The following is a 23757-nucleotide window of genomic DNA, read 5'->3' on the forward strand; positions in this document are numbered from 1 at the left end:
TCCATTTAGATGGTCAGTTTATTAAAAACAAAACTCTTCTCATACACTACCATATATTTACACTGCGGTTTAGAATATAGACTTAACCTGAGCTTAGACTAATCATTAGGAGGTACAATAAATAGAAGAGACTGTTCGACGCTATAACTCCGTGGTTTCCAGTTTCCTGGCCAGGATCTGAGCGTTATTCGTTAGCTTATCGATTTGGTTATACAGATTGAAGGTGCGGTTCAAGTCGTTGCCGTTGCCAAAGAGCTTGGCCGTTCCTTTTAGGGTTTCCTGCATATCCTGTGTGGCGACCGCCAGGAAGTTGTCGTCCAGAGAATCCTGGCCGCCAATGCTGCAGTTGGTTAAAAGAATTGGTTGGATTCGTTTGGATTCGAATATATTTTAGTTTATTTTACCTGCCGCTCTCCTCCGTTTTAAACCACTCGTTCTCGTAGCCCTTGAGCCATATTGGATTTGATCCTTGGACGCTGTGCTTGTTGGTATTTGGAACGCGGGTGGCTGGCTCTTGGGTGTGGTGCAAGGACAGCGACGAGTGTCCGCCTAAAGAGATTCAGAAGGATTATAAAATGTTTTTCAGTTTTTAGTCTTATTTCTTACGGAATATGTTCACTTTGGCGGCCCTCAGCTGCCTCCGGTAGCCGTTCCGTTGGGAGGCGCATAGAGCCAGAGTGACCACCAGCAGGGTGGCCAGAAACATATTGGTGAAGACCAGCCATACGAACAGTGGGCCGCGCACAGGTCCTGCAGTCAACAGCTGCGCCTCCGCCGGTTGCGTGTCCAGCACGTTGAGGTCCTTGAATAGCCCGTCCAAGCTCTCGATGTGCGAGTCTATCAGCTTCAGCACCTCGGAGACCTCGTAGATGGAGTTGTCCTCGCGCTCGACGAGGTGCATGTACAGGTCCGTCTTGGTCTTGTCCACCGATCCGTCTTTGTTCTCGTGCACCTTGATCTCGTCGATGTTGACAATGGAATCAGTTATGTTGCCCAGTGTGCTGCGACGGAAAGGTTAACTGAAGGTCGGAAAGAATGCCTTTTTTACTTACTCTCTGAAGGTGTCCACTCTGGATCGCAGCTCGTCCGGCTGCAGTCGGAACACGAATCGCACCTTCTGATCCTCTCTGAGCAAATAGATGAATACGTGCGCCACATCCCGCATGCCCAGAGTGTCATTGGCCAGTACCATAAAGTCAAAGTAGCCCTTCATCCCCTTCTGTGGGTCAAAGTTAAGTTGCACTTCTCCTGTCTCGGGATCAAGGAGAAAGGGTGCCTTCTTGACGTTCTCCAGACCCTCCGACAGAGTCTGACGGATGTCTCCCACTTGGTAGTATCCAATCTTGGCGTTCTCCCCTTCATCTGCATCCGTGGCCTCGACGCGCATGAACTTGAGGCCGAAATCCGCGTTCGTGGTGATACCTCCGGTGAAGATTTTCGACCGGAAACGCGGTGGATTATCGTTTATGTCCAAAACTCTTACTTTAACCTTCACAATCGTGCTGTCCTTTTCGGGGTTAGGCTCTTGGGAACGCTCCTCCTGGCTGCCATCGTAGCTCTCGTAGGACACCAGCTCTCCATCACGATCCTCTTCTAGTTGGTACTCACCGCTCTCAGCGGATCTCAGTTGCCGGGAGAGCTTGAAGCGATCGATTCCACTTTCTCGTTGATGCAGGAGGCTGTCCAATCTGCTACTTATCTCTATTCCCATGTGACGGCGTTTCTCCACGGCGGTTAGGGAATCATTCCCACAGTTTTCCGTGGCTCTAACGTAAAGAGTAAAGTTTCCAACCACCTCGCGATCCAACTCGCGGCGGGCACTCAAGACGTGGGTGTCGGGATCTAGGTGGAAGTAACCAGCTTCGTTTCCACTCACTATAAAGTAACACACCTGGCTGGGTGCTTCGTTCGGGTCATCCAGGTCCAGCTGATCCTTGTCTATTGTGTCCGGAAGCTTTATTCTCTCCGCGCCTGGATCCGAGTGCTCCGTAAAGTTCACGGATATCTCGTTGACTATAAACTGCGGTTCGTAGTCGTTCACATTGCGCACGTAGATGCTTAGGTCCAGATCCGAGCTCAAGGAGGTGGGCAGGCCCTGATCATAAGCCTCTATACGGATCTGGAAGGAAAGACTTGTGTTTAGTAGATGATCTTTGGCAGAATCTATTTAAACCTCTTCATACCTCATGAATTTTTTGCTTTTCCCGGTTAAGAGGTTCCCTCAGGAATAACTCGCCTGTGTCAGCATTGACCTGAAAAATCTTATAGCTGCCCAAAGGATCGGGCTTTAGACGATATCTAACCAGGGCATTTTGACCCATGTCTGCATCGCTGGCATAAGCTTGTAGTATCAAGGTCCCGACAGTGGCGTTTTCCGGAATGCGAACTGTGGTGTTGTGCAGAGGCTTCACAAAAACCGGAGCATGGTCGTTGAAGTCCGACACGCATATGTCCAGAGTGCTGTGCACAATGTTGGGTGGCGAACCCAGATCCCGGGTGGTTATGGTGAGACTGTAGTTTCCATACCGGTTCCGGAGGCTTTGGCTGGCGAAGATGTGTGCGTTCCAAGCGTCTACTTGCCGCAGCTCCAAAGTGCCTGAAAGAGGAAGAATTTGACCTTTTCTTTTTCAATTCACCTCAAGATTTCACCTACCACCCTTGTTTCCTTGCGTGATGGAAAAATTCAAACGTCCATTGGGTGTTGAGGGGTCGTCTGCATCCTTGCCGGATATGCTAGCCACTCGCTCATGCAACTCGTGGTACTCCGTAATGAGTACACAGCTGCTGGGCAGACTTACCTCCGGAGGATTATCGTTCTCATCAAGGACGGAGATACTAAAAGAGTGCGGTTCATATAAGAAGTCACATGGATTCTCTTTGGACTAAAATCTACTTACAAAACCTGCTTGAACGCATTGCGGCTCTCGCCAGCTAGAAAACCAAACTGGTAATTATCCCAGGCCTCTATGACGAGGTTGTAGGAATCCTTTGATTCCCTATCAAGACGATCGGCCACAGCCAGCACCCCGGTGTCCGCATCTATCGTGAACTTTCCCTGGGAACTAATCCAATCCATTAGGAATGTGATCTTGCCAAAGTCTCCGGAGTCTGCGTCGGCTGCCTGCAAGGTAGCAATTCTCGTTCCCGGTGGGGCATTCTCGCTAATTGTGTAGTTCTTGGCGCCTCCCACAAAGTACGGGTTGTTGTCGTTCTCATCCAGAACTGTCACATAGACGTCCACTAGAGAGGAGCGCGGGGGTAGACCCGAATCGGTGGCGCGGACACTAAAGTTCAGCCATTGGTGCTGCTCGTGGTCAATCTTACTGGCGACCACGATCTCCCCCGTTTGGGGATCTAAATGCATCAGGGATCGGAAGATGGGATTCCCCTCGAGCGCATAGGTGATCGTGCGATTCTTGTCCACATCGGAGGCCAAAACATTTACGATCATGGCCCCGTTGATGCTGTTTTCGGTGATGGATTGTCGGTAGAACGGCTGCCGGAACTTGGGGTTGTTGTCGTTTTCGTCCAAAACATGGATGGTGAGGAATCCTGCCGACAAGATGATTTCAAAATGAGTAAATATATCTTGTCCCAACACAAAAATCAACTCGTGAGTAAATACCTTCTGTCATCTGCCTGCCCTTTGCGGCTGCCAAATCCTCCACTACTACGGCCAACTTTATGTGCTCTACCCTCTCCCGATCAAGTAGTTTGATCACCTTGAGAGACCCTTCAATGGCATCCACGTCAAAGGCGCTCAGGAAGTCGTACTCGCTATTCTTGACCAGAGCCCCCTCCTCATTGCGAGCTTCGCAGTGCTCTGGGTTCAGTTTATACCGCAGTATGGAGTTTTGATCCGAATCCGTGGCATGCAGGCGGTACACCTGAGTCCCCACCACGGTGTTCTCCAGGACCTTCAGGGCGGGCATTTCTCCCAGCACCGGTGGCTTGTTGTTCACATCCTGTATGCTGATGTTCACGGTGGCGGTGGTCATCAACTGGGAGTTGCCCAAACCGCCGTCCAGAGCGAGCTGTCGGGAAATATTGAATGTAAATAAAAGCTTCTACTCCTTAAGTGTAAAGTACGGGCTGGGCTACTCACCACCGTCAAAGTATAAAGCGTCCTTTTGTTGTCGGTCAAGTCCGGATCAAGATTCGCGCCCTGCGCCACTGAAATTACGCCCGTTTCCGAGTTTATTATAAACTTGTCACTGGCGCCCGTCTGGATACGATATACCACAGCATTGTTGGGTGCCGATCCGTCCCTGTCTACGGCTGTCACCTGGAGCACTGAACTGCTCCCGGGCAGATCCTCTGGCACTGCCTTCGCATAGAAGCTACGCTGGAATATCGGCGGATTGTCGTTCACATCCTGAACGTAAATCAGCACAGGAACCACAGTCGACAGCATGGGTATTCCCGAGTCGCGGGCACGCACTAACAGATCGATCTCCCGGATGCTGGAGGAGATGCCGCCTGCCTGGGAAATGGCTTCTCTTCGAGAGCTGCGCTCGACAAGATCTTCAAAGTCAAAGCGGTGCAGCGGTCGCAACAACCCGCTCTGCGGATCAATGCTGAAATTGGCTCGGTACATGCCCTCCACTATTTCGTAGGTCACCTGGCTGTTCTCCGTGCCGTTGAGATCCGCGTCCCTGGCCTCCAGCTGGAGAGGAGTCTCGAATTCTGGCTGGTTTTCAAGCAGCTTGGTTTCGTACTGCCTTTGCGGGAAAGTGGGCGCATTGTCGTTTACGTCCTGGATGTCAATTATAATCTGGGCCGTGTTCCTGTTTCCTTGGCCAACGTTATCGATGGCTTCCACTGTGAGGTAGTGACGGGAGACGATCTCTCGGTCAAATGCAGATCCGCCCGGCTGTCTGATCGTGATGCTTCCCGTAATGGAGTTCAGTTGGAGTCTACAAATACATTTATTTTGAATTTATTGGGAATAAGAATCATATCCAGTTGTAACTTCAAAATCGTTTACTTACAAGTGCGCTATGCCCCCTCTGAGATTGGTGTACCTTATCCCGGCGGTGCCAAAGTCGCCTGAGTCCACATCCACCGCTTGAACCTGAGCAATCATCGTGCCCTGTTCGCTGTTCTCTAGGACGTTGGCATTGTAGATGCTCTGACTGAATTCGGGAAAGTTGTCATTCTGATCGCGAATAAATATTTGAATATGAGCGGAGCTGTAAGACATGTGTGTATTAGGGGCCAGAGAATCAACACAGGCTAGGGTAACTTAATAACCAACCTCCATCTGCTGGGCTCGTCGATCTCCCTGGCAAATATCGTAAAGTTGACCTCCGTGAACTGCTCAAAGTCCAGCGACTTGGAGTTCTTGACCCTCAGCATAAAGTTCGCCTCGTTCACCGCCAGCTCGGGGACGATTTCGAAGAGATCATTCGGAGGATCGAGGAACAGCCGAAAAGTGCCATTGTTCCCCTCGTCGTGATCGAAGACCACGTTTTGGACGTCCTGGTCCATGAAGTTCAGTGGAGTATTCGTCTGGGCGTTCTCGTTGACTTCGCAACGGTATACTGTCTCCCCGAACGTGGGGATCTCGTCGTTCACATCGCTCACAATGATGGTAACTTCGGTCCGGACCGTCATAGAGGCTACCTGGGAGTTGGTCTTCGAGAGCTCGGTGGCCGTGATCCGCAGGATGTGGGCTCCGTTCACCTGGTCGCTCTGTTCTTCGCGGTCCAGTTCGGTCAGAGTGTGCACTATGCCTGTGTGGGGATTTATGTCGAACAGGTCATTGGCCTCCAGGGCATAGGCTATGGGATTGTTGATTCCCCGATCTCCGTCGATAGCCCTGACTCTGAGAACCCTTGTGCCGACTGGGGCATCCTCTGCTATCCTGGCCACTGCTTGGACTTCCACAAACTCTGGGGGCTGGTCCTCCAGATCCTTTACCTTTACCAGAATAGCAGCCGTTCCCGTGTTCACTGGACCCTGGTTGGCCCGATCGATGGCCAGGATCCTTAGTTGGTAGAGGCTCTTCCTTTCGTAATCGAGCTCCTTTTCGAGCCTCAGGACACCCTTTCCTTGGTTTGTGGCTATGGAGAAGACTTCGTTGTCGCCATCCAGCTCCTGCAGGTAGTACACAACCTGCCCGTAGGCTCCCTCATCCTCGTCCGTGGCCTCCAAGGTGGTGAGCACACCCGGCGGACTTCCCTCCGGAATTTCGATGGCATTTTGGTAGGGAAGGAATGTCGGAACATTGTCGTTGATGTCCTCCACCAGGAGCAAAAAGCTCTGCGTCACATAGTTCTGGTCATTGTAGTGGCTGTCGGTCAGTGTCAGCACTATGGCATACTCGTCCTGCACCTCTCGATCCAGTTCTTTGGCCAGATAGACCTTGGCTTCGTTGCCTCCCGTGTTTTCTATCCGAATTATCTCGCTGTCATGGGAGTTTCGCTTCCCGAAGGTGAGCGGATCGTTTTCAGGATCATAGCCTTTTAAGGTATAGATTAGGGTTCCTTAATTGGGATAAAAAGGAGTATACCGAAATAATACATAAATATTGAAACATGCTTATTTATCTTCTAACTTACCGACTTTCGTTTCAGGACTCTCCTTTAGACGCAGTACAATCTCGGACTGCCCATCGATTGCGAACCGCGGCGGGCGATTGGAGGAGACAAACCCCACAAGTGTGGTGAGTATTACGATTTGGATGACTGGATAAAGGTGGCAGCTTACGACACTAGGGGTCTTTCGGTGGGGGTTCCGTTTTAAGCGGACCTTCTTGTACTCCATATCTGACGGCGGTTCGTTGTGCATTGGGGAGTGTGTGTTGCTTTTGAGTCGAGAGCGACTACCACATGACAGGGTATTCTGGGGCCACGACACCTAGAAAAAGGTAGAGTGTTACGAAAGAAGTGATGACCCATTTTCCCTCATGTGTCGCCGTTTTATGGGCGGTGCTCTGTGACCCCGGGTTTCCCCCAGTTTCGCTTGAGAAGAGCCAGCTCCAAGTTCCGAAATGGAAATTGTACAACTCGTTCTGCTGTTGCCACAGAGAACTCAATTAGGTCGCACGTTAAGAAATCTCAATGGACTCGCAACATATGGTATGTGGTATAACATGCCCGGCCGATCTAGTGTCCGTCTGTCCGTATGTTCTTATGTCCGTATGTTCTGCGTGAAGATCTCTGCGAAAGTTTAATGCGCAAATTAATTAAGCGTCGACTTTTTATTGGCTTTACTTCCATTTAGTTTGCTTTACATTCCACTTTTAGAGCTTGCTCAGCGCCAACCTGGAATCTGGCTGAAGAAATGCTTCGGTTTGTTATTGCTTCTCTTGGCGGTTTAACGACCGGAACGTTTTGCAAACTGCCCGCCAATTATTTCATTGGCTTATTCAGATGTTCCACATTTGTCTCATGGCGAGTTGTCCGGCTAATTGCAGATAAGTTCTCACTCAGCCGGAGTGAAAATCGAAAGTTGCAGGTACTGACATCTGGGAAAACCCAGGCCACGACGTTGCCTCACTTTTGGTGGCAAATCCTATCTTTTCCCAAAGCCGGCGTGCGAAAAGCGCATCTGTATCGCTGCAGTTGTGATGACAGCATCTGTCAGATGCCGAAACACATGCATTATTAATGCCAGACATTGCCATTGTTTGAGGGTTCAGCGCGGTTTGTTTGGTTTTACATTCGGAGCAAATTGGAGAGCTAGCTCATAGGCGTGGGTCATTGATTTCGCAATTAGGCGGCTATTTCTTGATTGCCAGCAGATCGTAAATGGCTCCGCAACAAGGTAATTGATTTGTGTATCTCGCAGATAGCTCATTACCAGCCAGGTTGCATCAACCTCTGGGCTAATCGTCTTCGGATTTATCTCTGCGAGTGGCGGGAAAATCAGCAGACAAGGTCGTTAGAGAGTCGCCTGATCTGATCACGGTTAAGTGATTCAAAAGCCATTGCGATCCGCGCCCGATTTCGCTTTCAACACGCGCCGCATGCAACAGAGTATCTCGTAGGTACATTGTGTATCTTCTGCCTCAGCTTCTGCTTTTCGGCGGCAGCTTCTCTCTGCGATAATTATCCATGCATCCGTGGCCAGCGCATTTGTGTAACGACGCCAATTGGGTTGTTTGGTCAGTTGGTTCGGCTTTCCGAGGGACGTGGATGCTCTGCTGGCCATTTCAGGCAATTTCATGCTGCACTGCCTCGGATAGATGGCATAGAAATGGGACTTGCCGAAATCGGGGTTATCAAAACTATTTTTAATGCATCACAAGTCATACCGCAGCCAGCTAATGTTTTATTTTTGTTCTGTATACTTTCAGAAATTGTTCATGTATATTTCGTAACCCTTTTAAACATAGGGAGACTTTGTGAAAAAAAGTAAGTAGGACTATTTGAATACTTAAATAGTGCGCCACAATGCATGGCCCATTTGCTCTACCTCGATGTCTATACCTTTTCCAATCACACGATCTTTAAGCGGAGTACCTTATTCTATTTGTACACCTATTCTCTTCAAATCTACCTTCGATCGGAATATTTTTTAAATTTTTTGTCAAATTTCCTCTTTTCAAAATGGTCTATATGTGGCCCTCATCCATGACTATATCTCAGCCAATATATATTCGATCTTCGAGTGGAATACCTTAATCGATTTGTACACAATTCCCTGCATTCAATTCTTTCAAAACTTTCTGGGTTAGGAAAACTGTAATTTCAATTCTAAAATAGCTTGATTAGGATATAAAATTGTACCACTTTTAAAGAAATGATCTAAAATGTGGTTAAAGGGTTTTGTCTGCCAAGCTTATAGCTATGACTATATACCTAAGATATCACTCCCTTAATTGGACCATTCAAAATCGCATATGGGCTTAATTAAGCCCATTAGTAGCTAACGCACTTCCACTCCTATGGGCGGCGCTTTCTTGCTGCCAATTTTCCACACGGCGAAAACCCACTGAATTAAGCCAAATTAATAAGTTACGCCGCCAAAGATCGGCAAAGTCAGTCGGGGTCTGCCATTTCCCCGATTTACGTAAGTGGAAAGTGTGGCAGAAGCGGCTGCGCCGAAAGGTCTAACGAAACATTTGGCCAAGCCACCATGACGACGGCGTCTTTCCGCGACTGTGATACATCTCAGCCTATGAGATACACATGTATCATGAATCCGGGCGAACTTGGGTGCTAATGACTCTGGTTCCAGGGTTCACGCTTGGCGAGCTCTGACCTGCTGTCCGACTTGGCCAAAAGTGAAATCCTGCACGAAAAGTCCAGCGGACTGGGAGTCGCCAGGGGGTACCACTCTTGTGGCTTTCTGGGCAACCGCAAAACAAACAGCTCCAAGGTAATCTCGCGCAACGCAAAGCTACAGAAATGAAAATCCCAATAAACAATTTTGATTTGTTTGCTGCTGTTCGTGGCGACAAGTTCCCCGGCTCTTTCTCCGGCTCATGTCAGCCACATAATCGCCGGTTCATGACTTTCCACGCCAGCCAGAGACTTACTTAATTATATTAAAAATGTTAAGCCCGTCGAAAAGTGGCGGGCACATACATACGGTGCATACGGAGAAATGTACATCCATTTTATGAAATTAAAAAATGATACTTTTAGCTAATTCGTTACAATGGTACAGGCATTCGTCCTCTCCCAATTTTAATTGAATTAGTGAGGAAAAACGCTACCCTTTTTTCTTAGTGCACAGATCGCGATGGCAATGCAGATTGAGATTGCCGCGGATCGTGTTGTATTGTGACCAATGTTGCCTCCAGTTTCCGGCCCGCGGGCTGAGCAAACAATCGGGGCCCCTGGCCTGGCGTTTCGAGTACTCCAATTTGAACACTTCCTCCCCCGTATTAGGGCCCTTTTGTCATGCCCATCGATTCCGATATACAGTCAAGTTCAACGCCAGCAGCAGCCAGCGACGACAAACAAAAGACCAGGCCGGAGACCGGGGCTGGGGACCAGACGGGGAGGCAGGGAGTTGGCTTTGGAGTTGGCCGTTGCGGTAGCTTGGTTTTGACTCATAGCCCGGGTTCAAGCGACGCCCGCATCCGTCTCACTTTTCCAGTGGAGCCAAAGAGCCCTGAATCTTGGCTTCAGCAATTTGTCCGTTACACTTCGGCTCCTTTTCTGGCTTGAATTTTGCATTTTTCTATTTGGCTTCAAGTGTTTCTACATATGGAGCAATTAAACAGTTGGCTCTTGGTCTTGGAAGAGCAGAGAAGTCCTTGAAGTGGGCTGTGACCTTCTGGGTGGAACAGCGAAGAGGGGTACTTCGAGTACCCCTCGAAACTGTCGCATATCACTTGCAGCTCAATCATAGAGCTTCGTTTTCACCCTCAAGTCTCCCAAGCGAGGAAACCCCCTAAGAAAGCCCAGTTAGAGCTCACATGCCGGGACAGGAATGTCCTGAAAACCGGTTGCTTACTTACCCCCGATGCAATGCGTTTAGCGGCAATTGCAGTTATCCTTTCGTTTAAGCAGACTGCTTCGAATATCCTTTGGCTTACTTTTGAGTTGATTATTTCGGGTGTCACACTCGAGCGTCTATGAACCACCAGAACTATCAAAGAACTGACAAACTTCGTGGCTGACACATTTTCCAAAGGCTGCGACAACAACGTCACTGGTAATTAGGCATGAGTCAAGAACCCCGCGGAACACATACTGTCATTATATTATAGAATGAACTCCATATGGCGGCGCAGAAGTACAGAATGAAGCCGCGTAAAATAAACGTGTCGCACGCTTCGAAATTGGGCAATGCACGGACCGGAACTCGACTTACAAGTGGAGGGAGGTCGGTAGGAATTCACTTAGCTCTGATGACACTTTTACCCGCCGGAGGAACGTGCCTCCAGAACACGATCAACGCTCGTAGTTCTCACCAAGATACCAAGCCCGATTTGGCTCTTTCGAAATCTAAAACACCGTTAAGCCAGAGTTCCTCAGACCGCAGTCGAACTGTCTTCCCCAAGTGCCGATTGTCGACTGGCAACTGGCAACGGGCCGGTGGAAGCTCTGCGGGAGACTCGAGTTGTCGCCGAAAGCCATGGCAACGCGTGTTGGCCAACAGAGAGCGGCAGTGCAGGCACGCGAGTAATTAGCCGAGCGTAAATTCCACCGGCAAGCGTTCCAAAGGCGGGGGAGCTCTGTTTGTTTACAATTTGCAAGCACATAGCTGATCCGCACACTGGAAGAATGTACTGGAAGGGAGGGAGTACCCGTTTGATAGCCGGTGGTGGCTGGGCTGCCCCGGAAGTAGGGCTTATGCAACTCTGAAGGTTACTCCAATGAACAACGGGGGGGTGTTCGGACGGTATAGATCAACTCTAATATTTACTTGCTATTATCCACGTTTCAGAATTTTGATTTTATCTGCAACTGGCACCCGGAGTATGTCCCTAGGTAGAGTCATGGCGATGAGAAAGGGAAGCACCGGCGACCTGTCGCGCAAGCCCAACGGCGTGGTGGTCAACCTACCGCCCGTGGTCAAGAAGTCTAGCAAGAGTCGCTCTTTCCACTTTCGCTACATGGAACTCTGCCGAGCCAAGAATTTGACGCCAGTTCCGGAGATCCGGAGCAAATCCAATGCAACCACTTTCCTTGAGCTCTGCGGCGACAAGTTGGCAGTCAGCGACTGGCTGCTGCTGACCGAGGCGCTGCACTACGACCTGGTGCTCCAGCAACTGACGGTGCGCCTGCGACGCACCTATCCCCAGAGTGAGTCCACCACAACAGAGCATGTATTCGAGGCTAGGTACTCATTTTTGCTCTTTCCGACAGCTAACATTGACTCCATTGACACCGAGAAACGAGCTCGGCTCTTCCGCCAGCGCCCCGTGATATACACAAGATTTATTTTTAACAGCTTAGTTCAAGCCATTGCGAGCTGCGTTTCCAGCAACAAGAACTTGAGTGTCCTGAAGCTGGAGGGGCTGCCACTGCAGGACGGCTATATCGACACTATAGCCAAGGTAAGTCCAAAGAAGTCGGATATCCTAAGCAACACCTAAGACAATTTCCTTTTCAGTCTTTGGCCGACAACGAGTGTCTGGAGACTGTGAGCTTCCGCAAGTCCAATATCGGCGATCGAGGATGCGAGGTGGTCTGCAACACGGCCAAGTATCTGAACCGCATCGAGACCTTTGATCTTTCCGAGTGCGGTTTGACCTCGAAGGGAGCTGAGCACGTGGCCGATATGATCAAGGTAGAAGGATACTCTTAAAAGTTGTATATTTTATTATAATTTTCATATCCTTCATAGATGCAAAAGATTACACGCTTTACCGAAGGATGGGAAAAGTCCCTGCGCTACCGTAGCGTGGATGTTAACACTATAGCCGGGTTGCGTGTGATCCTGTTGGCCAATAATCCGGAGATGGGAGACGACGGCGTTCGCCTGATTTCCGAAGTCTTAAAGGAGGATGCCTGGATTAAAAGTAAGCAAGCGTTTGAGAGTAATGAAGATTTGTATGGGTTATCTCTTGCAGCTGTTGACATGGAGAACTGCGGCCTCACGGACATCGGAGCCAACCTGATCCTAGACTGCCTGGAGCTGAACACGGCCATTATGGAGTTCAATACGCGCAACAACGAGGGAATCAGCAAGTTTTTGCAGCGCAGCATCCGGGACCATTTCGGAGAGCCCGCCGAGGAGAAGCAGGAGCCGGAATTCGACCTCAGCTTTGCGAATGGGCTGCAGAGCTTACCCAAGAACAAGAAGGTTACGCTGTCCCAATTGCTGAGCCACACCAAGGCCCTCGAGGAGCAGCTATCCTTCGAGCGAACTCTGCGCAAGAAGGCGGAGAAACTGAACGAGAAGCTTCTGCATTCGCTGATGACCTCCTCCGACGCTGGCAATATGTCGCAGGAGAAGAACTCGGATAGCGGATCCCTACAGCAGCAGAGCAACTACGGAGCCAGGAACGAAGAGGTCGTCAAGGAGTGAGTGAATTTGGGGAATCCCTGACGGGAAAACTAACATTTTTGTCCAGTTCCCAGAGCTACCGCCAGACGCACTTCAACAGGCTAGTCAACAGCACCGTCACTAGTCCGGAGAACACGCCTCGCAGTGAAATGGCCACGCTGCGCAAGGAGCAGCAACTGCAACAGATGCAGCAACAGCAATTGCAACTGCAATTGCAGCAGCAGCAACAAATGCAGCAACATCAGTTGCAGCTGCAGCAACAGCAATCCCATCACCTACAGATGCAGACTTCGCCAATGGAGCAGCCACTGAGAACACTGCGGGAAGAAGATGAGGAAACCGAACAACTGGAAGGCAGCCACTCCGAGCTGGACCAGTTGCCCGAAATGCAACAACGCAAGCCGCTGAAGGTGCGCAAGGTGCGCAGTGAGATGAAGTATGTGGAGGCCAATCTAAAGGATCAAGCCAAGAACCGCGAATCCAAGTCGGACCACGAGTTCGCCAACGAGCGTGATGTGAGTTAATGAAGTTCGAATAGCCTTGCAGGCTTTAACCTATTTTTCTCCCAGTTCAAGCTTAATCCTGCTTTGAAGTTCGAAACAGACATTGGTGACAGTGTGAAGGTTAATCCCGGCAAGCGTTACGATGGCGCGGGCAACCCTGATTACCCCGGGTACAACTACGAACAGGACCATCAGCCGGTAAAACGAGATCGGGGCTACGAGAACGGCTACGTGGGTGATGTCTGCCGGAAACCCATGAGCTTAGGTGAGGCTTTGAAGCGTAGCGGCGCAGGAGGGGGATCCGGGGACGGTCATGTGGCCCAGTATGTTAGCAGCCTGGAGCGCAAAGCGAGCAATAGCGGCAATAAATCGGGAAGACAGCGCCACAAAGCCAAGCAAGAGGAGCTCCACGTGGAATCGTATATGGGCAGCTACGACGAGTTTTCTTCCACGGACGAGACCACGGTGGACAACTCAGACTCTGAGGCGGAAAATACAGAGTCCACGTTGCGTGGCAGTGGGCGGGGGGCAAGCAACTATTCCTCCATGCAGGTATTTATGAGGCGCAAGCATTCCGAGTCTATGTCCATGGAGGAAAACTGCGCCGACGAAGACGATGAAGCCCCTGAGGATCAAGGAGACGGAGGCGACGGCGATGGCGGGGGTGGAGGTGATACTGGGGGCGAAAAGCTCCTTTCGCCGCGGGAAGTCTACCTGGCATTGCAGCGCAAGAAGCGGGAGCAGAGCTCGTAGTTTTCTAGTTCCTCAGAAATTGCAACTAAGCAGCCAATTTTCATTCGCAGCAGCAGGAGGAGCAGCAACACCTCTGCCCAACATCAACACCGAAAACTCCAACAGTGCAAACGAACGTTCCATAGGGTCACCCCCACTTGGAGAGCTAAATTTCAAGTTGTACTCTCAGGAAGTACTCGCGGGGAAACTCTTTGCAAGTGCTCTGCTACCTTCTGCGATTTTAAAAGCTGCCCAAAATGTAAAAAAATATATATTGAGCATTGTATTACCATTAAAGATTTCATCATTATTGTGCTCTACTTGGATATTTTATGCTTTATTTATGTATTTCCGTAATTTGAGTTTAAGTGGAATATGTTTTGTTATACTGCTGGATAAATGGTTAATATTGATTTGAAGAGCGACCAATTGGTTATATATGGTTCAAGTGGAGAACCCAGTGAGTCCTCTGCGAACCTCTTAACCTCCGAAACCGTAGAGGGTGCGTCCCTGGCGCTTAAGAGCGTAAACGACGTCCATGGCGGTCACGGTCTTGCGCTTGGCGTGCTCAGTATAGGTGACGGCATCGCGGATCACGTTCTCAAGGAATACCTGGTGGGTTTAAAACTCCAGATTAATAGATTGTCAAGGCCAGGACCGAATTTGCCTAAACTTACCTTGAGTACACCGCGAGTTTCCTCGTAAATCAATCCAGAGATACGCTTTACGCCGCCGCGACGGGCCAAGCGGCGAATGGCGGGCTTGGTGATGCCCTGGATGTTATCACGCAAAACCTTGCGATGGCGCTTGGCACCTCCTTTACCCAGTCCTTTGCCTCCTTTTCCGCGTCCAGTCATTTTTTTTCAGTTTAAGATTTCCCTGCAAAAAATGGAGACGCAATTAGTCAGCCGCCATGTTACCGTTTAGAGAAAAATGGAGTTTCAGCCATAAACTCTTTTTTGAGAGGAGTTCTTGTCGAACATGATGGTTCAGAAGTGTAAACATGGCTAAAAACCGTTTTTCCAACTTTTGAGTGTTTTTTATACTTTTATTTACTGAGTTTTACCAACAAAAAACAAAAACTTACTTGTGAATGAAAGGGATGGAGAAATATCAATACCTACGTTGACCAACACAGAAATTCGAACCAGGCTGCCAGACTTGTGAACTCTGATAGTGTTGCCATCTATCTATCGAATTTCAGTATATACCCACACCTGATTAAATACCCACCTTCAATAAATACCAGAATAAATAAATACTCACCTTAATCAAGTCAACCTCCACAAGACAAGAAAAGAATTTTAAAAGAAATACGCGAAATCCGAATTAGAGGCTCGGAAAATCGGCTAACAAGTCGGCGCGAGTGCGTTATCTTTGCCCATTGTCCAATGTGAATGAATAGCTTCGGGAAACCCAAGGCAATCGCGGAAAAATGTGCATGTGCAGCAAATCCGCCCGCACAAGCACCCACACATATAGTATACACAGTGAGTGAGGCGACATCCCAGATCCCAACCAGAACGGAGTGCCAAATAACAACACGAATTGTGTCCAAAAACTGACTTCGCGTTGCGTTACGTATACGCAGCGAGTGCTGTAAACGAGTTAACCAGGCGCCCCAGTGATAACGCCGACCATGTCCAAATACGAGGTGCTGCTTTATCTAACGTCGCAGCTACTGCTGGGTATGTATTCGTGCGACACATTGGCGCCCAAGTGCACCTAATAGGCTAGGGATCCGCATGTGCATAGTCTCAATTTGGCAGTCAGATCGCTGTGAATGAAACTCCCGCTCAGCGACCTCAGTCAACTCTACTTCGACCTTATCGTCCCAAAAGTACAGGGTATTTCCTAAACGATCATTAAACTCGAAGCCCGCGGATGTGTGTGTACGCAGAGTTTCTTTGAATGGATTTCAGTGCATTAGAAACTTGTAGGGTCGGGTTCGGGACTCGGATTCGGATTCCGATTCGGATTCGGATACGAAATCGGGTTCTGGTTTCCTCCATTCCTCTCCCGCCCCGTCCATCTCGCTCTGTGGCGCTTCTCCCTCTGCCGCTACTGAGTTGTTGTTGTTTCTGCTTATGCTGCCGCTTTTTCCTTTCTCCCCACAAGCGCCACTTTAAACTCATCCCATTCTGGCTGCATAATGTGCCTGCTTATGTATCTACTTTACTATAAGCATGCTCGCTTACGTACACACACTGCCTGCGATCCGATTACCCCACAGGCACAGTGGGGCCAAAGCGTAGTTGTAGGGGATGGACATATGGACAGATGGACACAGGGATGCAGGAGACATCCATGTGCTTCTCAGAGAGTCCTAAGTGAACCGACTCAACTGTGCCATTGCTAATTGTGTTAAACTCTTGGCCGACGTTCCCAAGTGTTAATTAGCATGGAGACTATTTTAATTAGTATAAGTAACTAAACCCATGACGAGAAACCTCATGTAACAACAGGACCCGAAACGACTCAATCGCCGCACTTGCCTCACTGTGCAACAGTGCAACTGTGCATTGGGGCCATGCCCACTCAAAGGCTGGTGTGTGGCCAGTGGAGCTAATTCGAAGCCCAAAAGGGGTGGCTTTCAGTGGCGCGGGTTCCGGCCTGGGGTCTTCTTGCGGGTATGCGATATGTGTACAAAGGATAGCGCCCACAAAGAGCTCCTACCCGATCTCCTCCTTCCCCAAATGGGCCTCGAACGGCCCGGAACGACTTTCCCATCCCTTGGACCCTTCTATCCGATAAGTGCATTAACTTTGATTCGAGACTGAGTTTATGCGGCCAAACTCGCAAACTGTCATCTATTCTGAGTTCCTTATATAATACCCACCAACTCTTCCAGCCTTCATCCTCAATGGCACACAGGGATCTGTCCTGCCCGAGTCCCACCACAATATCATGTGCGAGCATTACGATGAAAAGTGGTGCAACAAGTCAGCAAATGAGACGTCACACTGCGAGACGCGAATCGAACACTGCCAGGAGGAAGGTGGCAAGGTTCCCAGCTGCTATGTCCTGTGGAGCCACAACGAGGAGACGGGTAAGTGAGAAGGCGCCACCAAAGAATAGTTTGCCAGATAATCTGGAATAATTATGATTCTTCCCCGGCAGGCGACATGAGAGTCAAGATGAAGGGATGCTTCACATTCATGCACGAATGCAATCAGACGGAGTGCGTGACCAGCGCGGAGCCGCGAAAGGAAAACATTCACTTTTGCTGCTGCATGGGATCTCGCTGCAACTCCGACCACAAGTACATCAGAACCACTACAGAGGCGACCACACAAGGTTGGTTTAGAAGCGACCGGTGGGGGAATGGTTGTTTCTCCCGTGTTTACCCCAATTTCGTTGCTGTTCCGTTTGCAAAGCGCATCTATTTGTTGTTTATTTTGTCACTCATTTTTATTGCATCTTCAAATTGCAACTCCCTCCCTGCCTTCCAGCGGGAGGCAGCGTTTTTCGTGTTAACGAACTCTCGACGCAAAGTGGCGCCCCGCACCCTAACCATTTCGCATCCATGAGCCCCAGCAGCAACCCTTTTTGCTGGCAGCATGTGTTGCAATTTCTGCTCTCCCGTGCACGTTCACTGGATGAGTTTTTATTTTTGTAGCGGGGCTACCCCTGGTTGCCAGGGTATGCTGATTCGTGTCCATGATACGACATAAATAGCTCTACCATTATATATCCCAATAATGATGAGATTTGAATCTTCGAGTTCCACTCTTCATTTCGATATTTTAAAATTTACTTTATTAACAGAATTGGGTAAAAAAGATGCCTTACCATTTTGAAAACGGCTTGCACGTCGTCTCTCTTCGACGTTTTGTAGGTTGTTTGTGTTTTTCTCTTTTTGGGGTGTTGCTGCCGCCTTTGACTTGGTATCCCTGTAATGCCACAGCGTCTTTTGTGCCCTGCGCTTTGTTGTTTTGTTCTTGGGCCCTAGCTCGCTTTTATCTCGATGCAAAATGGGGGGAAAAAGAGATGCGAAATTGGGGGCGAACTTTCGTTTTTTGGTCTTCGTTTTGCCTCTGCCGTAGCCACCCCTGTGCAGCCGGGTGCAGGGGTTGCAGGTGGCACTCGAGATGTTGTTCACCTGTGGCAGCAGAGGCACCATTTAAAGCTCACTTTAATATTCCACCGCATTCGTTGCAGTGCCAAAGGAAAAGACGCAAGACGGCAGCAACCTGCTGTACATCTATGTGGGCACCTCCATCTTCACGGTGCTCATGGTCATCCTGTGGGCCTCTCTGTTCTTGTATCGCCGGCGAAAGCAGGCCCATTTCAATGAAATACCCACGGTGAGTACCTTTTTTAAATCGAATCCGGCACATTTTCATTAAACACTTTTTTTAGCACGAGGCGGAGATTACGAACTCGTCGCCCTTGCTAAGCAATCGCCCCATCCAGCTGCTGGAGCAGAAGGCCAGTGGGCGCTTCGGCGATGTGTGGCAGGCCAAGCTGCATGGCCAGGATGTGGCCGTTAAAATCTTCCGCATGCAGGAGAAGGAGTCGTGGTGCACAGAGAACGAGATCTACAAGCTGCCGCGCATGCGCCATCCGAATATACTGGAGTTCCTGGGCGTGGAAAAACATATGGACAAGCCGGAATACTGGTTGATCTCAACGTACCAACACAATGGCTCCTTGTGTGACTACCTCAAGTCGCACACCCTCACATGGCCCGAACTGTGTCGCATCGCCGAATCCATGGCGAATGGACTGGCACACCTGCACGAGGAGATTCCAAGCTCGAAAACAGACGGACTAAAGCCCTCCATTGCTCACCGAGACTTCAAGTCGAAGAACGTTCTGCTCAAGGGCGACCTGACTGCTTGCATTGCGGACTTCGGCTTGGCCATGATCTTTCAACCAGGCAAGCCGTGTGGCGACACTCACGGCCAAGTGGGCACCCGTCGTTACATGGCTCCTGAGGTCTTGGAGGGAGCCATAAACTTCAATCGCGACGCCTTTCTGCGCATTGATGTATACGCTTGCGGGTTGGTTTTGTGGGAGATGGTATCGCGCTGCGACGTTGTCGGACCTGTCGGCGAGTTCCAACTGCCGTTCGAGGCGGAGCTGGGGCAAAGACCCACCTTGGACGAGGTGCAGGAGAGTGTGGTGATGAAAAAACTTCGACCGAGCCTGCTCAGCTCGTGGCGTACGCATTCGGTGAGTTCAAAAATGAATCCGCATATATCCCAGAACTTGGTGAATCATCTCAATATTCCGAACAGGGCCTCAACGTGTTCTGCGACACAATGGAGGAGTGCTGGGACCACGACGCGGAAGCGCGCTTGAGCTCGTCCTGTGTAATGGAGCGTTTTTCACAGCTCAACAAATATCCCTCGGCCCAGCTACTGATCAAGAACCACACCAATATCGATGACGCAAAGGAGTCTACAAACTGCTTATAGAAGCGGTACTAAGCCACAGGCTACTTTAGCTGTGGCTCTCGAAACAGCGAAACAGTCGAGGATTCGTTTGTAGTTTAATAGTTTAAGAAATGTCATCAGCATCAATCGCTCATAAAAGTAGTCGGGGGTGAAGCATCGGATGAGCGTAGGAAGATATATAATTTGTAGATACTTTCCGCTTCCTGAATTCGGATACAATCTGCCGTGGTCTTGCGTGATCTTTGAGTAAGGCAGGTATATACAGTATAATTGGCTTAACTGCATCGAGTCGATGGCCAGAGATTTGGAGGCAGCATATTTTTTAATAAAAGAGTAACAGGCAGCTTACGTGGTGCAGCAAAGTAATTTTCATACGAAAAAAGCCATGAATGGAAACACAATATTATTTAAGGCAGCTGGTAGTCTTATCGGTGCAGCTAAGCATTGAGGCAGGTGCATTATACTGTATACCCAAAGCGAAAAAGAACAAAAGCATAGGACGCGGCGCTAAGTGGCATATATGTGTTAGCAACTCGTCCCATATTGACTTCATTGACTGATAACCGTACATAGTTCTATATATATAAAATCAAGAAAAATGACGTACAACTTGATTGCAGCCTCCGGCAGCAGTAGTTTTTTGTGCAGCTGTAAAACTGTTTTTGAAGCCTTTAAAAATATTTTTTGTGCGTTATCGAGATCCTCTCCATCTAGCATAAGAGTAATATTAATTTCTGTCAAATATCTTTACGTTAAATTTTAATTTTACCCCGTAGTCGTAATATTTTTATTTCCAGAACATTTGCATGTGTTTTTTAATGTTGTATTTTAAATAAAAGAAAAAATACTTGAAACTCTATCCTAACAATTTTATTTTTATTTTAATTTGAATTGCCTCCTGTTGTAGTAAGGTTATACTCGTAGTGCCAAGAACCCTGAATGTGTAATTATAACAATGTATTCTAATTCTACTGAAAAGTACAAGCAACACCTGAAGTTTTCAAATGAAAGTTTCTTTTTAATGAGAATCTAACTTAAGCGCATATACACATAATGTATTCACATACCAATATTCACACGTACATGCTGACTAGGCAGGTTTATAAAGTGCACAGGACTCAAAATCAGAATCAGACTCGAATATAGGATATTCCTCCAGCAATGGGGTAGAGCACAGAAAGTATGTTACGAGTAAGTATGTTAATTATTGTTACTCAGCCAGTAAGTCTTACCATGTTACAGCATACATATGTACATACATGTATTCAAGTATTCTCGAAAAGCATCTATGTATCTTTCCAATTGATTTGAAACTGGTTTGCGCAACACTCTCATTAAGATACCTACTAAAATACACACAATACGCAACACGAAACAAAACAAGACAAAGCTTCATTACCTGATTTTCTTTAGCAACATACAACAGAAAATAATTTATGCGACATCAAGAAACGAATTAATAATAATAGATTAAATTTTGTTACGCTGTAATTTCTATTTAATTTAAATTGGTGCTGGAATATCATGAACAAAATGATGAAAAAAATGTAGAATAAGACGACAGTTTAAGGACAGACATATTTGCCGAGCGAAGAAAAATTAAATAGTATATTTAATCAAAGTAGTTTGTTACATATCAGATGGAATATTCTTTAACGAAACTAATAATACGCATTGCCCGTGTGTTGCCGAAACTTTTTATAGAATTATACAAGATACAGGCCAACACAGCATTTTGTATATTTTTTAAGCATTTCATAAATCAATATAAACAAGGAAAACCATAAAAGTGTTTTTAAAAGACATCCCATTTTGGAATATCACCACAAACGTTTTATAAAAACCTATAAGTGAGACAGAATATTATACGAAATGATTGCTAGTCATGTTAAAACATTTTTGAAATAATAAAAACCCCTTGATAATAATGGATTTAAAAATAAAGATTCAAATGTTTCAAAAAACTGAGTTCCAAACTTTTATATCCATCAATAAAAACACTGTTTCTTTTCCAGCTTTCTTTCCATGCTCTTCAGTTTTTTATTACAATTCTCTTTCAGAAACATTCAGTATTAAATATAGACCATTTGGATTATGTTTGTATATATATATATAATTTAACATTAAAATTAGGAATACTTAGCTACGATTACAAATGTGAATTTCAGTATTAAGGGATGTTTCAGGTTGGAAAGTAAACTAAAGTACACACTGTATTGATACAAAATATTCTATTTACATTATCTACGTAGTTTTGTGACTTTGGACCATTTCAACTGTAGTTCTACTCTCGATCGCTCCTGGGTCGCGGTTCCATAACTTATCAGACTTATCCTTCGCATCCTTTTCGTCTCGCAAAAAATCGGTCTCTATCAGATGCAAATATGTAAAGCATTCCGTGTCCTGTGCGCTCTGATGGGTGTCTTACTAAAATATATTCTGATTCTGTTACGCGAGACTACGCTTTGAGTATTACTGCGTTCTAGGCTAAACATGTACATTATATAGTCAGGGGCAGACGAAGAATGCCCGCCACAGTCCTCACACGAACGAAGAAAAGAAAAAAACATCTAAACAACTCTAAAAAAGCAAGGTCCTTCCAAAGTGGGGGCCCTTCTTATCCAGCCCCGTAGAGAGTATATATATAATAATATATAATATTTATAGGTATTGATGTATACAAGTACTTATTGAGTTTTGTACGATATGTTTTTCCTAGGGAGATTCGCGCTCGAAGAGTACATTGCAACCAGAGATACAAGATACAAGATACAAGAAATACAAGTACGAGATACGAAATACGAGAGTATGCTGCTTGGGACGGTTTCTAGGTTCGTTAAGCGATCGACCGCACTAATGTGGGATGTCGACAAGTCGAGCAGGGTTCGGGTTTTCTTTTAAAGAGATACAAGAATATATATAATTTTATTATATATGCGCAGCTGCTAAACTCTGTCTATGCTCTGCGATCTACATATATGGCGTCCGCAGGACTTCCTTAAGAGCGGATGGTTCCTAGTAGGGCTCGTCGGTCCCGCCGGCGGCAACCCCGCACTTGGAGCGAAGGATGGCCGCCAAGCGCTGGGTCAGAGGCTCTGTTGGGGACTCGGAATCACTGCACGAGGCAGAGGGCACTTTGTTGCCTGAAACGAGAGGATTATTTAGGTTACGTGTATTTTCGAGAGCTTTCGAATACCTTACCATTGCTCACGTCCAAATCAGCTGCCTGGTTTTCCTTGAGGCCAAAGTTCAAGCTGGAAGGAACAATGTCATCCTCTTCCTCGAGCAGCAGACTCGAGTACGAGTGCGTGGTGTTGTCGCTGCGACCGCTGCCTCCGCTCGAAGAATTTCTCGAGGAGCCGGAATCATTGTGGGAATTGGGGTGCGAGTGAGACGGAAGGACGGCTAGGGCGATGGGATCCTGCCCAGCGTCGTCGATGGGCAACTCGAAGTCATCGCCGCTGCTGCTGCTCTCCTGCTCGTCCTCGCCATCCATCATATCAACGTTATCAATCTCGTCGTCGCCCCACTCGTTTTCCTCCACAGAGCTCTCGCTGCCGTCGCCATCTGGATCGCAGTTCCCGTCTCCATCTCCGTCGGCGTCCGCCTCCACATCAGAGGTATGCAGATCCAAAGCCAGGTCGGGCGATGAAGATTTATTGTAGTTCTCATCGCTGTCGCTGGATGTGGGCACTGCGGCAAATGGATAAGGATTAATTAACGGGACCTTCCGCTGCTCCCGGGAACACCTCACCTCCACGCAGCTTGTCCAGGATGAGCGGATAGAACTCTTTGGCCGTGGCGTTGTTGGGTTCGTACTGGAGAACTGGGGGGAATGAAAATGTACAGCAAAATGTATAGGGGACCTTTAAGAACACCTTGATTTATATGCCACTCACTTAATTTGCAGTATTTCAAAGCCTTTTTGTAATCCTTTAGCATCACCGCGGACAGGAACTGCAGGAGAAACAAAAAACGCACAATGCAGTAGGTACTTTGTGTTGCGAACGAACCCCATCAAATCCTTTAGAAATTCTCATAATATCTCAACAACAAAGGACGAGTATGTCCTCCCTCTCCACTTGCGCCCACCTCCGATCCACTGGCCCACTTTGTAGGACGAATAAAAAGTTGACTGTGCTCGAAAGTCGGATGCGCTCGAAAGCAATTTATTAGCAATCAATAATCCCCCCCAAAAGCGCTCG

General features: G+C 47.9%; 5 protein-coding genes across 13 annotated transcripts in view; 2 read left to right on the forward strand and 3 right to left on the reverse strand.

Moving 5' to 3' along the window:
* Positions 1 to 11039, reverse strand: LOC6500232 (cadherin-23). The gene is made up of 13 exons (XM_032449438.2): positions 10418 to 11039; positions 6564 to 6861; positions 5258 to 6488; positions 4992 to 5192; positions 4106 to 4916; positions 3626 to 4034; positions 2898 to 3552; positions 2654 to 2835; positions 2184 to 2596; positions 1053 to 2119; positions 607 to 1001; positions 405 to 549; positions 1 to 340 (listed from the first exon to the last, which is right to left on the reverse strand). Exons 2-13 carry the CDS (start codon positions 6790 to 6792, stop codon positions 142 to 144), a joined length of 5937 nt encoding a protein of 1978 aa, XP_032305329.1. The 5' UTR covers positions 6793 to 6861; positions 10418 to 11039; the 3' UTR covers positions 1 to 141.
* Positions 6579 to 14470, forward strand: LOC6500325 (protein Cep78 homolog). 2 transcript variants are annotated; one of them, XM_014911019.2, is made up of 9 exons: positions 6584 to 6667; positions 8303 to 8360; positions 11350 to 11708; positions 11772 to 11962; positions 12019 to 12195; positions 12253 to 12427; positions 12479 to 12932; positions 12983 to 13430; positions 13485 to 14470. In XM_014911019.2, exons 3-9 carry the CDS (start codon positions 11384 to 11386, stop codon positions 14169 to 14171), a joined length of 2457 nt encoding a protein of 818 aa, XP_014766505.1. In that variant the 5' UTR covers positions 6584 to 6667; positions 8303 to 8360; positions 11350 to 11383; the 3' UTR covers positions 14172 to 14470. The 2 variants fall into 2 exon arrangements, with proteins under 2 accessions (XP_001952976.1, XP_014766505.1); XM_001952941.4 differs by lacking the exon at positions 8303 to 8360 and having other exon boundaries at positions 6579 to 6667.
* LOC6500231 (histone H4) lies at positions 14467 to 15372 on the reverse strand. Of its 6 annotated transcripts, none has more exons than XM_001952942.4 (3): positions 15238 to 15372; positions 14828 to 15029; positions 14467 to 14762 (listed from the first exon to the last, which is right to left on the reverse strand). In XM_001952942.4, the coding sequence occupies exons 2-3, from the start codon at positions 15005 to 15007 to the stop codon at positions 14631 to 14633; spliced, it is 312 nt and encodes a 103-aa protein (XP_001952977.1). In that variant the 5' UTR covers positions 15008 to 15029; positions 15238 to 15372; the 3' UTR covers positions 14467 to 14630. The 6 variants fall into 6 exon arrangements, with proteins under 6 accessions (XP_001952977.1, XP_044574267.1, XP_044574269.1 ...); XM_044718332.1 differs by having other exon boundaries at positions 15275 to 15325; XM_044718334.1 differs by having other exon boundaries at positions 15271 to 15325.
* Positions 15367 to 20411, forward strand: LOC6500326 (activin receptor type-2B). Its single transcript, XM_001952943.4, has 6 exons — positions 15367 to 15838; positions 17002 to 17199; positions 17271 to 17447; positions 18312 to 18457; positions 18513 to 19328; positions 19394 to 20411. The coding sequence occupies exons 1-6, from the start codon at positions 15790 to 15792 to the stop codon at positions 19571 to 19573; spliced, it is 1566 nt and encodes a 521-aa protein (XP_001952978.1). The 5' UTR covers positions 15367 to 15789; the 3' UTR covers positions 19574 to 20411.
* LOC6500230 (dentin sialophosphoprotein) overlaps positions 20179 to 23757 on the reverse strand; it is a 9456-nt gene continuing 5877 nt past the window's right edge. For all 3 annotated transcript variants that reach the window (XM_032449437.2, XM_044718325.1, XM_014910941.3), the window contains 4 exons: positions 23452 to 23509; positions 23307 to 23378; positions 22754 to 23245; positions 20179 to 22695 (listed from right to left, as the gene is read on the reverse strand). In XM_032449437.2, the coding sequence (XP_032305328.1) occupies positions 22568 to 22695; positions 22754 to 23245; positions 23307 to 23378; positions 23452 to 23509 (750 nt within the window). In that variant the 3' untranslated portion in view covers positions 20179 to 22567. The remainder of the gene's footprint in view (positions 22696 to 22753; positions 23246 to 23306; positions 23379 to 23451; positions 23510 to 23757) is intronic.

Source organism: Drosophila ananassae, chromosome 2L (assembly GCF_017639315.1).
Source record: "Drosophila ananassae strain 14024-0371.13 chromosome 2L, ASM1763931v2, whole genome shotgun sequence".
NCBI lineage: Eukaryota > Metazoa > Arthropoda > Insecta > Diptera > Drosophilidae > Drosophila > Drosophila ananassae.

Bases quoted from the DNA above. Each gene is read 5' to 3' on its own strand.
- LOC6500325 (XM_001952941.4), top strand. From the start codon at position 11,384: ATGTCCCTAGGTAGAGTCATGGCGATGAGAAAGGGAAGCACCGGCGAC. The intron at 11,963-12,018 runs GTAAGTCCAAAG...TTTCCTTTTCAG, and splicing joins ATATCGACACTATAGCCAAG to TCTTTGGCCGACAACGAGTG. The intron at 12,428-12,478 runs GTAAGCAAGCGT...TATCTCTTGCAG, and splicing joins GGAGGATGCCTGGATTAAAA to CTGTTGACATGGAGAACTGC.
- LOC6500232 (XM_032449438.2), bottom strand. From the start codon at position 6,792: ATGCACAACGAACCGCCGTCAGATATGGAGTACAAGAAGGTCCGCTTA. The intron at 4,035-4,105 runs GTGAGTAGCCCA...ATTTCCCGACAG, and splicing joins CGCTTTATACTTTGACGGTG to CTCGCTCTGGACGGCGGTTT. The intron at 1,002-1,052 runs GTAAGTAAAAAA...TTTCCGTCGCAG, and splicing joins AGAGTGGACACCTTCAGAGA to CACACTGGGCAACATAACTG.
- LOC6500231 (XM_001952942.4), bottom strand. From the start codon at position 15,007: ATGACTGGACGCGGAAAAGGAGGCAAAGGACTGGGTAAAGGAGGTGCC. The intron at 14,763-14,827 runs GTAAGTTTAGGC...TAAACCCACCAG, and splicing joins AAACTCGCGGTGTACTCAAG to GTATTCCTTGAGAACGTGAT.
- LOC6500326 (XM_001952943.4), top strand. From the start codon at position 15,790: ATGTCCAAATACGAGGTGCTGCTTTATCTAACGTCGCAGCTACTGCTG. The intron at 17,448-18,311 runs GTTGGTTTAGAA...CATTCGTTGCAG, and splicing joins TACAGAGGCGACCACACAAG to TGCCAAAGGAAAAGACGCAA. The intron at 18,458-18,512 runs GTGAGTACCTTT...CACTTTTTTTAG, and splicing joins ATTTCAATGAAATACCCACG to CACGAGGCGGAGATTACGAA.